Source organism: Trachinotus anak, unplaced genomic scaffold, assembly GCF_046630095.1.
Source record: "Trachinotus anak isolate AG129_WGS33_773 ecotype Australia unplaced genomic scaffold, CSIRO_AGI_Tana_v1 ptg000010l, whole genome shotgun sequence".
Taxonomy (NCBI): Eukaryota; Metazoa; Chordata; class Actinopteri; order Carangiformes; family Carangidae; genus Trachinotus; species Trachinotus anak.
The window spans coordinates 23,319,116-23,333,886 of NW_027273861.1; the positions used below are offsets into that span (position 1 = coordinate 23,319,116).

The 14,771-nt window shown below is 39.5% G+C and overlaps 1 protein-coding gene across 3 annotated transcripts in view; it reads right to left on the reverse strand.

Annotated features, from left to right (window-relative positions):
- The window catches only part of fnbp1l (formin binding protein 1-like), a 51,638-nt gene that overhangs the window by 9,127 nt on the left and 27,740 nt on the right, over positions 1–14,771 (reverse strand). For 2 of the 3 annotated variants that reach the window (XM_071486312.1, XM_071486311.1), the window contains exons 3-14: positions 13,764–13,814; positions 12,674–12,821; positions 10,904–10,966; positions 9,609–9,713; positions 8,599–8,727; positions 7,828–7,974; positions 7,413–7,634; positions 2,970–3,079; positions 2,402–2,534; positions 2,115–2,209; positions 912–1,087; positions 150–187 (exon numbers count right to left, since the gene is read on the reverse strand). In XM_071486312.1, the coding sequence (XP_071342413.1) occupies positions 150–187; positions 912–1,087; positions 2,115–2,209; positions 2,402–2,534; positions 2,970–3,079; positions 7,413–7,634; positions 7,828–7,974; positions 8,599–8,727; positions 9,609–9,713; positions 10,904–10,966; positions 12,674–12,821; positions 13,764–13,814 (1,417 nt within the window). Of the gene's footprint in view, positions 1–149; positions 188–911; positions 1,088–2,114; positions 2,210–2,401; positions 2,535–2,969; positions 3,080–5,606; positions 5,784–7,412; positions 7,635–7,827; positions 7,975–8,598; positions 8,728–9,608; positions 9,714–10,903; positions 10,967–12,673; positions 12,822–13,763; positions 13,815–14,771 lie in introns of all 3 variants that reach the window. The other variant, XM_071486313.1, reaches the window with a different exon arrangement.

Here is a 14,771-nt window from a genome sequence, read left to right on the forward strand (position 1 = left end):
TTTTTTTAAACTGATGCAATGAGTCTATGGATAACTGGATGTCAAATGACCAATCAATGTAAATGTCAAAAACATTTTTTTTTTTTTTTTTTTTTTAATGATTAAATAATAAATTAAAGGAAACTTAAAAATTTAAAAATGACCATTACCTCATCTTCTGCCATCACTAGTGTCCCCTCGTTCTGACCTGTGAGTGAATCACACCAAAGTGAGATTGATGATAAAGTCTCACAGACAATTTTGTCTCAAACTGCTGCAGATATTTGGTAAATAGACTCATTCATACAACGTTGGCAGCGAGGCTGCCATGTCTGATCATCTGGAGCAATTTGGAGTTCAGTGTTGAGGACACTTGGAGCTGGGATCGAACCACCACCCCCTGCTATTAAAGGACAACCCGGATGAACTCCTGAGCCACAGCTTCACCCATTTGTGGATTTTGCTTTTATGGTGGTGCACTTCATCATTTATATTATTTATTATTATTTATATTTAGTAGAGTCACAGATAATGTAAGAACACTCGTCTTTCTACACTCTAAACAACTGGTCAAAACAGAGCTTCAGCTGATGTTAAATAACCACACTGTATTTACAGGCAAACATCACCATGTTGATGTTACACACATCTAATGTTTCTCAGTTTGCTAGAAGATATGTTAAGTAGCAACATGCTATCATTAACATTTGTTTCTATGCCAAGTTAGCCACCTGGCTAGTTAGCTTAGAAAACCAAAATGCAACAGTTTATCCGATTCTCTCACAACTCTACTGTTTTCAAGTAGAAACTTTGGCTGAAGATGAGATGAGATGATTTTCTCTTCTTGTTACAGCAACAAGTGATGCTGAGTCCATCAAGACAGTGGCTGCTGGGAGATTTCGACTCTGACAGTTTGTGCTGTTTGTTCTTACCGTCAAAGGAGTACAACGCTTTGCAGTGTCCGATGACAGGCAGCGGGTCGTCGTCATCAAATTCATCGTCAAACTCGTGAGGGTCTGGGTTTGGGTGTCCGGGCTGTGGGGGACTGGTGCGGCGGTGAGGTGTTTGATGCTCCTGACTGGTGTCGTCTGTGTAACTGCCCTCAGGACTGATGGGAAACAGGCAGCAGGGGTGAGCTTTGTGTTTGTGTAACTGAAATACCGCACTGCTCCTCAGTTATATACAATAACAAAGGTAAGATACAACAATAACTTCCATGAAGAAGACTGAATGTGTGCTGGAATATTATGGGATGAACCACTGTCGAAAGGTCACAAGGACTCTCTGAATTAAACAACCTGCATAACTAAATAAAATAAAAAAAGCTCACTTTCTTCTGCATAATTTCACCTGTGGTACAACTGAATGTCAATGTAACTACTTAACAACCGAATTACTGGATGTACTTATCAAAATAATTACATACTACAATAACAAATCTATTCAGAATTATATATATATCTTTTTAAATTATGTTCAATATTTTACTGGTCTGTAATTTCCTAATAATACTTTATGAAGAAGTTTTAAGGAAAGGATTGTTTAATTATTTGGTACTAATTAAAGAGAAAGAAAAGCTCCAATCAAACTCAAGGAAATATTCTTTCATTGTTCATTTATTATTGTAAACTGTTTACATACAGTGGGTTCCCAACGTCTTTTGGACCATACTGTATTTGTTGAAAGTCATGATTACTTATAGAGAAATTTAAGATTTTCATGTTCAGCCGACCTAATGTTCACCAATGAAAAGACATAGAATTACTTGGATTTAATTAACTGGAATTAATTAATTGGAAGAACAACACTTTCTCTTGAATGTGTTGCATTTTCCCTGTAATTAACACCAAATTACATAATTCTTTCTAGGAACCTGCCATGAAATTATTCTATAACAAGAAATAAAGTGTTTCCTAATTGTTATCTTAAAAATGCAGATATGGACCAGTAACACATTATAAATAGGTCTTCTATTTTGTAGCAACACTACCTGGACCAAAAGAAAAGAGAAGAAAAAAAAACCTCCCTCAGAGGTTCCCCATTGATACCTAATGTTAAACAGTTACAATGATTTTCTGTCTGTCAGAGTATATTGTATATCCTGTGTAACAGGGTTTGTTTGGAAGTATTTTTACCTTTCTCTGCCTTGAGGAGCGTGATGGTGGTTGTCAGCACTGTGTCTTCTGTCTCCCCTGGAGCTCTGCTTTCCCTCCACCTCAGATAACCAAGTCTGTCAACAGAGAAATGTAGATGAGACCTCTATTCATATTACAAGTATATATTTTAATTGGCAGCACCATCATTCATTCATCACTGAATATCTTTTGACATATGTGAGCAGGAGGTGGTGCAATCACCACCACAACAAGTCAGGAGCTGCATACATCAAGATCTGAAATAAAACTTTAATCTGACTCTTTACCTCATTTTTGTGGATTTCCGAGCGCAGTTTCTCCATGTTACAGATGGTCTCTGATATTTTAGGCTGCAGGCTGCTGGGGTCTCCCATCTGTGGATTTTTCTCATACACATCCTTCATCTTGTTCAGGGCATCTCTGACAGAAACACACAAACATGCAAAGGAGTTGACAGAGTGGACAAATGATAATAAACAGTTCATAGGTCACAAAAGTGAAGAACAACATAACCACACTGTGCTGCAGCTTCTTCTCTGTGCCTTTTCTGCCACAGTTTTAACTAAAAACGTCTTTTCTTTGATTGTTTTGTTTCTTGTAGCCTTGCAACTCATCACCCTCGCTGTTCACTGCAGTCAGAGTCACCTCAGCCGAATCAAAGCTTCACACTGCTATTTTCTTGCTGGAAACCTCTGCTTGTGGTTTGTGCTGTGATTAGAGGCTGATGTCACTCATCAAAATTTAATTAGATCAATGAAAAGAAATCCGCTGGTAAAATGACATCCTGTCACTTCCCGTTCTTCTGAATGTGTTAACGGTTTGGATAGGGTAAGGAATGATTGTTAAGCATCTTACCTTTGATCCATCTCTTTCTGGAGCTCTTTGCTTAGTTCGTCGATCCTCTGCTGCAGTCGCTTCCTCCGTTGCTCAGGGGGTAAGTGACTAAAATCCTCCAGAGATGGGGCCTGGTGGGGAGAAACAGCGGTCAACAACAACGCCTTCAGTTTGCGTCACTTCATTCCAGCTCAGGATGAAGTCAGTGATGTTAGAGAATCATCCCGGAAAATACAGACGGAATAAAGATGACTGTATAGGTTTCTCTGAAGTGTGGAGAGATATGTTAAAATGGTAATGACACCCCTGACTTGTTTCCATTGGGTTTGGTGAGCCTGGATGCTGTAGTTTGGCCTGGTTGGTGCCTCCATTTGTAAATGCACTTTCCATAGAATCAAGATTTGAAAATAAGCATTGCAAATCAGAATGTAGTCATTGTGCTTAAAATGTAGGAATGGTAAATCAACGTCAGATAACCTCTTGGTTTTTAATGCTACTCTCTCAGTTGCCAAAAAAATGTCATATTAAAACTGCAAACATACATCAAACATCCCAAGACATGTTAAAGTGGAAAGTCCTATTCTGGAGCTTTCGATTATATCACATGGTCATCCTCAACAGATTAAATTTGTCCAGTTGTCATAAAATGTACAGTACTGTACAAAAGTTTTAGGCACTAAATTTAGATTCTTATCTATCACCCACAGGCTCCAAATCAGTCCCAAATTTACTCTTGAGTACGACCAAAAACATACAGCCACACTCCTGAAGAGCCATCTGCAGCAACAAGAAGAACAAGGAGTCCTGCAGCAGATGGTCTGGCCCCACACAGCACAAAACTACTCATGGCATTCTGTTTAAAAGCATCCTCACTTTATTTTCAGTGCCTAGAACTGTTGCAAAGTACTTTAGATGTTCAAATTTCCACTTTTCTAAGCATTTGAAGGACCTCTCATCCACGTTGGCTCAAACCTTGGAAACAACAGTTGTCATGAGATTGTTTTGCCAATTTCAAGACATGTAGCAGTAAACAAATTTTAAATCTGTAACTTGGGCTGAATATTGTTTGACCTTGTTTGTCCAGTTGGTATCCAAACATAATTTAAAATATTCAAAGCCTTAATTTTTTTTTTTTTTTGGGAACTTGCTATTTTGTATCAGAAATGACACAACTAACTCACTTTAACACTTGGGCAAAAGTGTGGTAAAACAATTTGAGTTGGGTGATTATACGACAGAGAGCAGGACAACTGTTCTACCTGGGAGAGGAACAATAGCTCACTATCTATTGGGTTTGTATGCTGGATGCTATGGGAAGTCCTACATGGTGACATTATGCGCATGTGCACCTACACTGCTGGGTGTTCTTATAACTACTCTAGAAATACACACACTCACTCACTTACCATCTTTACTGACCACTGATGCATTAACCGTTACAGTAAAAAGAGACAAACAACATGGGATGCTGGTTAGTTGTCAGTGTGTCAAATATCTGCCTGTGAGTCGACCCACAGGCCAGTTGGTCAGCATGAAAACCAGTGAGATCAAATGTGTTCCCAGTGTGAGCATAAATGGTAAAAATCTTAAGTAATTTATTATAAACGAGGAGGTTAGTGTGAAGATTCTCCAACATGTCATGTATATTAATAACAAGTTCAATGTGCTCATGTTTACTAATTGACAGTTACTGGCCTCCTGCTGTGCAATCATTCACTTCTGATGTTGTTTCAGTCGGTGTCAGAGACACGCAAACAAGTGCAGCTATGCACCAGTAAGTCAAGGAGGAAAGCAAATTCTGTTGTTTGTTTACAATAGATGTGTTTGTTTGTTTGTTTACAAGAAATCTCCACAGGGCACCTTTAATTGACTTCCTACACACTATCAAATTCCCTGGCCTCGTCTCACTGTAATCAAACCGACAGTTGGTTGAAAACCAGCCAATCACAGATGGTTCCCGACAGTCAGGCGTTGAGGCCGGGTGTTATTTACAAGTTTGTGTTAAACTGTCTGAGAGCAGAAAGCTCCACTTCACAGCTTACAGCACGCACTCACTCACTCACTCACTCACTCCAACACACCTGATGTTAGTAACACATTTACTAACCCCCCCTACACACACACACACACACACAACACTGCAACCACGATGCCAAAAACACTCCAAATCCCCCTGACCCACCCCCCCACCACACACACACACAACACACCATCAATCACCAAGGATCCTCCATCTTATGATTGGAGCAAAAAATCTGTTTTATAAAGAAAAGCATTTTATAAAGAAACAGAGGGAAAAGAGAAGGGGAGAGACAGACAAACCAAGAAAGACAAGAACAGGAAAAAGAAAGAATGAACAACAGAAACACTACAACAGGGTGTCTGCAAGTTTCATCAGTAAAACTTTGAAAATATTTATCAGATCAGATCAATCAGCAATGATCTGACCTCTCCCCAGAATAACAGCCTCCCACGAACAACACCTTTAAAATATAGAAAATTAGAATTAAAAATTGAAAATATAAAGTTTAAAGTCATTTAACACACTGATCTTAGATGAAATCAGATACTAATCCACTACCTGCAGACACTGTGTAGAAAAAGTAAAAAAAAACCCTGTCTCAATCAAACACACTGCATCACAACTTCCTGTCTCACCCCTCTCTTCAGGACCCTCAAATTCTGGGGGATTCTGGGTACTGTAGTCTTTATCTCAGACAGATAGTGGCTCACAAGGTCAGAACTGAAGCGGGGTGGAGGGAATAGGTGGGAGGTGGGCCGGGGACGGGAGGAGGAGGAGGAGGAGGGTGGTGGAGGGGGAGAGGAGGAAGGGGACTGGTGGGGGAGGAGGAAGAGATGACAAAGCCAGAGGTGAGGACGACATATTCTTTGGATTTGTGTTGTCTTATGAAAAGTGTGTATGATAAAGGACCAGAAGAGGGTTCCTGAGTTATGTGTTTTTGACAGTATAGTTGTAAGAAAATATCACATTCCTCATTAAATCAATTAAATTGTCTATTTTACCAATTTAGTCTCAAATTCTCTCATTTTTAAATGAAGAATTTTGCAAATAGAGTAAAGAATCCTACTTGTTTCCAGTGAACTTTCACTTGTTTCAGGGCAACTGTTTCTAACAACTGTTTCTGTCTGAAACAGCTGTCATCGTTTAAAACAGCCACATGACAGATCACTTTACAGGCATCAGTGATGACGCCCAAAGTTTTTATGCTATTATTTATATGTTTGCAGGGAGCCAACAGAAGGTCAGGTGGCTTGGCCATCGGAAGTTTGTAATGTCACATTCATATAAAATCACCTAAACCACAATTATATGTTTATCTCTTCATAAATAATGCAAAAGGGTGTTCTTCCTTTATTTCTCTCTCTCTACACACACACACATATATATGTGTGTGTGTGGAGAGAGAGAGAGAGAGAGAGAGAGAGAGAGAGAGAGAGAGAGAGAGAGAGAGAGAGAGAGAGAGAGAGAGAGAGAGAGAGAGAGAGAGAGAGAGAGAGAGAGAGAGAGAGAGAGAGAGGTATAAGATTACAGGATTTCAACTTCCACACCTATGAAAATTTAGGTCACAGTGTTACATATACACAAACACACACCCTAACCAACCAGCAGATAGGTAATGATTACCCAACATGGTCTGTATGGCGAGGGGCAAAGTCCAAAGACTGTATCAGAGGAAAGATATAAATGAGTGTTGTGTTATTACAAACAATAGAAAGGTGGCAAAAGCCTTTAGCTCTTGAGACGCTGAGTGTGGAGAAAGTGAAACTCTAGAGGGAAATAACATTATTAGTATTTGAAACTGTGGTTCATTTGATTTCCTTGTAGGAGAAAAACATGTAGAGGGTAGGGATGGAGAAAGAAAATTACTGTTGAGGATGTGACTAATAAAGCTGTTTGATGCTCAGCTGCAGGGTGGGGATTTATTACCTAATGTAGCTGTAGCACCAACTGTAATGAGTCTGTGAGGAAGTGAACACGTGTGCTCTTTTTAAACTTTAAAGCTGATCATGCTGGAAAAACTAATTAACTTGGGACTCATATGAGCTATGAGCTTCATGAGTAATGAAGTAATTTGGATATATAACTGCATATGTCTTATTACAAGGGTTATATGACTGTTTATCAATGGGTAACCTTCATATGTTCTTTTATAAGCGTGGTTGTATGAAAATTTGTGTATGAAATTAATTAATAAATATTAAAGTTAAGAAAATCACACTTGTTGCACTACTTTGTTTTTTTTTTATAAAGTGGAATATGGCAGATCACTTCATAGTTTTTTTGTTGTTAAGTAATATATACTATGTTTATATATAAATATACTACACTATATAGATAATGAATGTTGTTGTGTCCACTTTGTGGCACTTCTGCTTCATTAGATAGACATAAACATGCAACATTGATTTGAAACTACAACTAGCCTCATTTAATCCTTGTACCTTTGGTTTCTTCCCAAACAGCCAAAGCTTGTTCTTGGTTCTGCTCATAGGGTGTTTCGGGTCGGACCGTGACCCCGGGGTCCCATCTCTGTCTCCTTTGGGTGTGTTGCTGATGGTCCCGTCTGAACCCGTTCTGCTCAGGTTCTGACTGAAGTCCTCGAAAGGGAAGTCGCCTGGAGGATCGAAGCCGGACTTAAATGACTCCACGACAATGGATGAGTCCTGGGAGGAAGGGACAGAAGGGCGAGTGAGAGGTGGAGAGGAAAGACAAACAAGTGAAAATAAGTTCTCCTCTTCTCTTCCTTCTCTCCATCCCTCCCCTATGTTTAGTACCAGCTCATTTCTTCAGGACAGTTTTCCTTCTCCTTCCTTTCATCCTTCCCTCCTTCCCTCCTGCCCTGACTCTGCCACATACCCTTCGCTCATCAACAGCTTTGGCGGCAGAAACCATTCCTTCTAGACATTTGGAGATGATGGGAATGACTCTCCGCTCCGCCTCAGCAAAGCTCCGGTACGTCTCGCCAAGCTTCACCGTCCGACGCTGGTCCATGTCCTGCAGATTCTGTAACAGAGAGCAGAGGAAATGGAATAAACAACAGTAACAAGCCAAGTGCTGCACTGCTTACACTGACACTTTTACACACCTCTTGGTGGTTAAACAACTTGTCAGGGTGAGAAGATCCTTTCCCTGGATGCCGCTGATACTCACTCAATATATTAGTAATGGTTTACATGTGACAAGCCACTAAGTTTAACATTTAATGGGGCACTTGCAAAGGATGCTACACTTTCACTAAACATGATACTGGTTTAACTGAGGAACGTCATAATACATTAGCAGTGTTAGTTCGTGTGAAGCTAATTCCAAACATTAACCTCTGCTCCTACACACACACACATATATAAAATTAGTAGTATATTAATTTATTGATTGATTTTCTTTTTTCAGTGTTCCAAAACTGTATATAATGATAATTCCTCCTAATATCATTGTTCATAGTTAATCACAACCTGGGCCTGGATAAGCAGCAGAAAATTGAAGGATTGAAGGAAAACCAATTAACCAATTAAAAAAACAAAAACAAATATTTTCATAACCTGCAGATAACCTGTGTTAGGACTGTAAAACAAATCCCCGCAAAGGAAAGTAAACTCGTGAAGCTGCAGCCTAGCATGTGTGGTTTACCTTGAAGATGTGTGGTATGGCGTTGTTGAAATGTTTCCACTGCTCTGCGTTGAAGTTCTGGAGCTGAGCAGCGTACTCGTTCTTACTCTCATCAGCCATGTGAGTCCGCAGGTAGAACTGGGCTTTGGCCTGAATAATTACATCAGTACAATCGTTAGATTCACATTAGCTGACACCACAACAACTACAACAACTACAAGTCTGTCTAGAGTCTAATGTGACCACACAACAACATCTAAGGACACAAATGTGGTCACTATGGCCACTCTGGACTCCTCACTGATGACACTGCTGCAGAGACATACTGTGTAAATGAAGAACATTTTACAAAGCTGAACAGGAATCATTGCTTCAGTAATATAAACCACATAATGAGGGATTCTGTTGCCATCATCACTTCATAAAACCAGTATTTCAACTCTCAAAGGAAACAACCTGTATGAATATGACCATTCAGATAAACAGCTCTAATACACTCCTCAGTTACTCAGTTAAAATGTGTTCAATGAAAAACTGTATTTGGACAGTGGCTCATCTGAAAACAAGGCTTACTGGGCTGGATTTTATGACTTTACTGTTTATTTTCCCTCAACGTTTAACTTTATTCACCAGGTCTAATTATACAGTAAGTGTGTGGGAAATAGAAGAGCAACAGTATAATTTCATAGGCACCAATTACACACTGCTAACTTTAAGTAAACCAAAATACTAGGTATGAGGGCAGTGAGATGAAGGTAGTGGAATTATTTTGTTACTGAATCATAAAACTTTTAATGTGGATTAAATGTCAAAAAATGACAAAAATGAGAGCTGTGTTTATTTCCCACCATGATAAAACTGGCTATGCTTATACAATACTTTACTGTCTTTAGTCATGTGACCTCTGTGGACTGAGTCAACATGCCAATATTTTTACTAATAATAAAAAAAAAGAAGCCTGGGACAATTTATCACAGGCTGAGAGATGAATGACAGGTTTACAGCAGCGGTTGCAGGTGGGTGCTTCCTACCTTCTCCACTTCTGATTTGGTGGCATTGATGTCATTATCTAACCGCTCGTAGGTCACCTGGGATTTCTCTGCTTCCTTACACTCTCTCTCAAACTTCCTTTTACTCTACAAAAAGAAATTAACAAAGAGAAAGAACGCACAATGTTAAAAAAAAAAAATCACAAAGAAAGACAAAGAATGTACAGTTTAACCTCTTCATCGTAATGCAACGTCTTTATTTCTTGTCATATTCAAAGAGTTCTGAGAGAAGACAACTAAAAAAATATGTGAATGAGAAGTAAAACAGCCAAAGAGGGAGATGAATCAGAGAGAGAGAGAGATAGTTTACTTCCTGACAGCCCATCTGGGTTACATTAGCAGTGAAGGAAACACAGTGAATAGCTGAGACATTACAGTCCAGTCACTAGGTAGTCACTATTAAAGTCATACAGACCACACACTGAAACACTCTCAATCGGATGTGCTGCAGTAGAGCAGCTCCACTGATGGGCCACAGGCCAGAAAATGGAACTGGACATGTATTACGTATAAATTTAACCAACAGCAATTTGCTTTTTATCTCTTAAGGAATTGTGGTGGTTAATTATAAGTCTTGTAATGAGCAAATTGTTATAAATAAAAAACTATATATAAAAATCAGCGAATGCGATTAAATGACCTCAGAAGTGAACAAATGGAATCTGTCTCTGTCCAAAAAGAAGGATGTCATGGGCCAAATGTGGCACATGGGCTTTGCTTTGACTTGGGAGGAGCTGGTGTACACTGTGGCGTGCGTGTGTGTGTGTGTGTGTGTGTGTGTGTGTGTGTGTGTGTGTGTGTGTGTGTGTGTGTGTGTGTGTGTGTGTGTGTGTGTGTGTGTGTGTGTGTGTGTGTGTGTGTGTGTGTGTGTGTGTGTGTGTGTCCTGGGCCCTGTCCTCAGTCCCTGTGGACTGGGAGGATTGCCAGGAAGAAGAAAAGGCCACTGCTGTCTTTTCACAGTCAGTTTTGATATCTTACTGTACATTCATTTGGACAGAACAGCACAGAGGAGCCTATAACACTCATTTCTAATATATACCAGTACCAGAAAAATCCCATATTTGTGTCTTTCCTAAATAATGGTATGTGTGGAATTGGGGTGAAATGTGGATCCCCATTTGTCCTGCAGTTACCTTTGTTAGCATTTCTTACATTCCTGATGCAAACAAGTATGAAATGAGCGCAGCTGGCTGTCCCTAACAGGGAATATTTCCACTAAACACTTTTCACTTTCCCCTCTACCCCTCCTCCTTCTCCCTCCCTCCCTCCTCACTTACATTGTCCATCTGTTTCCAGCAATGATCCAAATACTGCTGGGCCTTCCTGCCCTCCTGTAGATGCTGCTCATTTCCACACCCACACAAACAGATACACAAACATACACAGAGACAAGACATTTACACAGAAACACAGGAAAATACACGTAAATATATAAACACATTCATATGCATATACACAAAATGATAGGACTGAAACAATTTGTGCGACATACACAATAACAATTCACTGGAAGGAAAAATGCCGAGGCCACAGCCACAGCTTTACAAGAGTTCAGTGACTAAAGCAGTAAAATAACAAACTGAGGTTGAATTACACTGTAAACCAGCTACTTATTACAGAAGCCAGTCAAGAGCAAGATCTGCAGTCAGCATGTAGTTAAGACACATTTCATCATGTGTTTGAAAAAACATGTAATTTGACAAAACAATCCAAACTCAAAGTCCTCTTAAAGGTTAGATGGCGTTTGCTCAGTTGTCATGGAGATGGATCTGTTGTTACAGGCTGATGACGACCATGTGACGTAGTTAAAAGTCAGACGTAGACTGGTAAGATGGGTCAAGAATGAAGTTTTATGTTGAACTTGTGTTATGGATTTGATGAAATCATAACAGCCACTGACCTCTCATGTAAAGAGTTCATCTCCATGACAACTGAGCAAACGCCATCTGCTCATAAAGGCCATGTGATGTAGTTGTGGTTTTTACTTCAAAATAAATTTATTTATTTATTCATTTATTTTAATCTTTTGCTCGGGATGAGGGAGATGGAGTACCTTCCCTTTGTGATCTAATATTTGTAGGAATTTGCCGCCGTTTGATCTTTTTGCTTTTATTAAATGTAATACCTTCCACCACAGCTTTTGCTTAAAATCTCCTACTCACTGAAGAAAGTCAGTTCAAGACTGGATTTGGGGGGAAATAACTTGAAATGAACTATTAAGTGAGCAAAACACAAAAATAATATAGCATTATATGGAAGAGGGATCCCATCAAGTGTAAAATCCTACCTCTGCTCCTACACAGAGATTTGAGACATTGACACAGCTTAGATGGGATTATTATACAACTTCATGCCTAAACAAACAAGGCTCTATGCCTTGCTGAATAACACACTGCCCATCTTAAAGCCAGTCCCAGTGATCCTCCAACCATACGCTCACATGACAAATCCACACTCTTATCATTGCCAGGCATCAAACCAGCAACATTTGACCTAGCATCAGCAAGTAGATGGTTGTCTGTGGGACTGTTCTACTATCTTCCAAAATGTGGTATATGAAGTCTTTTATCATCAAAATATGAACAAATCTTTCACTGCCATTATCATTTCAAGACATCAGTATGACAAACATAAATAAGCAAGACCATAACTGGGAACAACAGCACATAAATCGTGCCTTGTATCGAGTGAAATTTCATGGGATATTTGATGTTTTATAGCATAATACAATAGGAAGGGACTTTTCTTCCAGAGCATGTGGATCTCGGATTTTCAGTTTACAGCATCAGCAGATGGTGGATGAAGTAAAAGACAGATGGTTAACATCACATCCAACATATTCATCCTCTAGAGTAAATCCAAATAGAAAACAAATGCACATTAGGCAACAGAGGAAACAGAGGGAAGACAGCTACATCCGTTTATGACAAGAAGCAACAGGTTTTCTGGGGGATGTGGTCTTAATTATCAATAGATGCACAGAAAACGACAAAAATAAACCTTTTCATTCAGAGAACTGTGAAGTCTGAACTTGTTGGTGTACTCACGTGCTTCCTCTCAGATTTGAGGTCTTGGCTGTACCTCATCAGCTCTCCATACACCTTGTGGGCCATGTCCTCCGCCACCACCTCCCTCTGACCAGCATAGTCATTGAGTTCATTCAGTATGGAGTAGAATGAAAGACATGATGTGAACCTGCACAACAGACACACATCAAACGTCTTTAACACTGTATACGCCACGCCTCCTCTCTCTGCTGCAAGATCAATCTGCAGTTTCATGTGAGTCCAAGTCCAAGCAAGACAAAACACTGAATGACAAACAAGTAGAAGTGTAATATCTGAACAAACTATCTGTGGTTTATAGAGTGAGATTTTTAAATATACCCATTTATTTCAGCTCAGATGATTTTACGAAGTGCAACTTTTCCATTTTACGTTTCTCCATAAAAAAATTCTCATTTGTCTAAAGAGGTCAGCAATTCCAAGAATGGATTTTCCATAATTTTTCCAAGCTGCCGACTCCTCTTTGAAAACAAATTATCAGTTACACTGTTTTCATTTCAACATTTTCAGAAGTTTTGCAGGAGTGCTGTATCATATCAAGAGCTGATATTGTTGAAAAAGCATTTGAACTTTACTTTGCAGATGCTGCAGATGAAGAATAGCAGAAGTGAAGCTGTGATGCAGCCTAGCTTTTATAATACAGACCTCTTCGCTATAAAGTGTACTGGTGTAAAAGAGTGAGGAGAATGACGGGAGAGTGGACCTGCCACATTAGATATTTGTTCTCACTTTATTTATCTGTCTCCTCTCCTGTTGTATAGAATCAAGAGGGCAAAGGGCCCTGAGTTATTGTGGTGTCTGAAATGTGCTATTAAAATCAAGTGTTTCCTGAGTTGCCTAAAACACTTCCTCAGTGCCCTTTTGTCATAAGACCAATTAAACTCTTAAATTGGTAAATTTGTAGACAGACTGAATTTGTGAAACCACATCAAAAACCCAGGGTCAAACATTATTTCCAGCACTAGACGGAAAAAACAGCAGGCCCTTTCTTCCCTTGCAGTCTGCAGACATCCATGTAAATAAAAGCAGGAAGACTCAGGAGAAACAGAAGAAATCCACCGACTCTACTCACCTCGGCTCCTCATCCTTGGAGCGTTTCGGGCAGTATTTCTTCACCAAGTTCCTGACAGAAAAGAGAGAGGCAGACATAGGAGTTCAAAATACTGTCTGATATACCAAGCATGGTAGAGTGACAATCAGACAGACGCACACACCCACACACCCACACACAGGCAGAAAGAGGATCTCAGTATATTATTAAAGATTAATCAAAGATTTAAACATCAAAGTCTTTGCCTGTCTATTCCCTCAGGCTCTGACAATAATGACTGCAGCAAAATTAATGATTTAACTAGAGGGCAGAGGAATATATGTGTGTGAAAATGTATGTGTGTGTGTGTGTGTGTGTGTGTGTGTGTGTGTGTGTGTATTCTGAAGGGATTTGATATCACACACCAGTAACCACCGGGACTCTACTGGTTTTTTAATGATTACTAAATTTGTGCTTGTCTAGTAATCTCAACAAGCATTGCAACATTGGATTAACAACAAATAAAAACATCACTTGACTCTTGTTCTTTCAACATTTCAACATTTTCAATCTTTCATCGGGATCTTCCGAGCAAATCCTGAATATTGATATAGGAGCAAATCTGGGCATTTTTAAAACAAGATCAGTATTGGCTGAAATAAAGTCGATCAAAATCCAGTCTCCTCTTTACTGAACTCTGCGTTTTATCTGCTTGTGTCGCAGCACACTCTCAGTGCACAGTGCAGCATTTCACTTACCAGCAGTAAAGATGAGTTTGTGTGAATATGAATTTACACCAGGACCAGCTCCCACTTGACTTTTCCCTGACTATAATTTCGCTTTTCTCATTGGCAAAGACCAGTGTACAAAACATTTAAGTAGCAGCTTGTGTAACCTGTATGGTGTCATGGAGGGCAACCACTGCCGTGTTTGGGAGCTTCACAACATCCCAACACAAAGACCAGCAAGTCCAAATTTTTTTTCCTTGTCTCTTTTTGTTTGACAACCTCTATGACATGCTTATGACATTGACTCATAACAACACAAAGA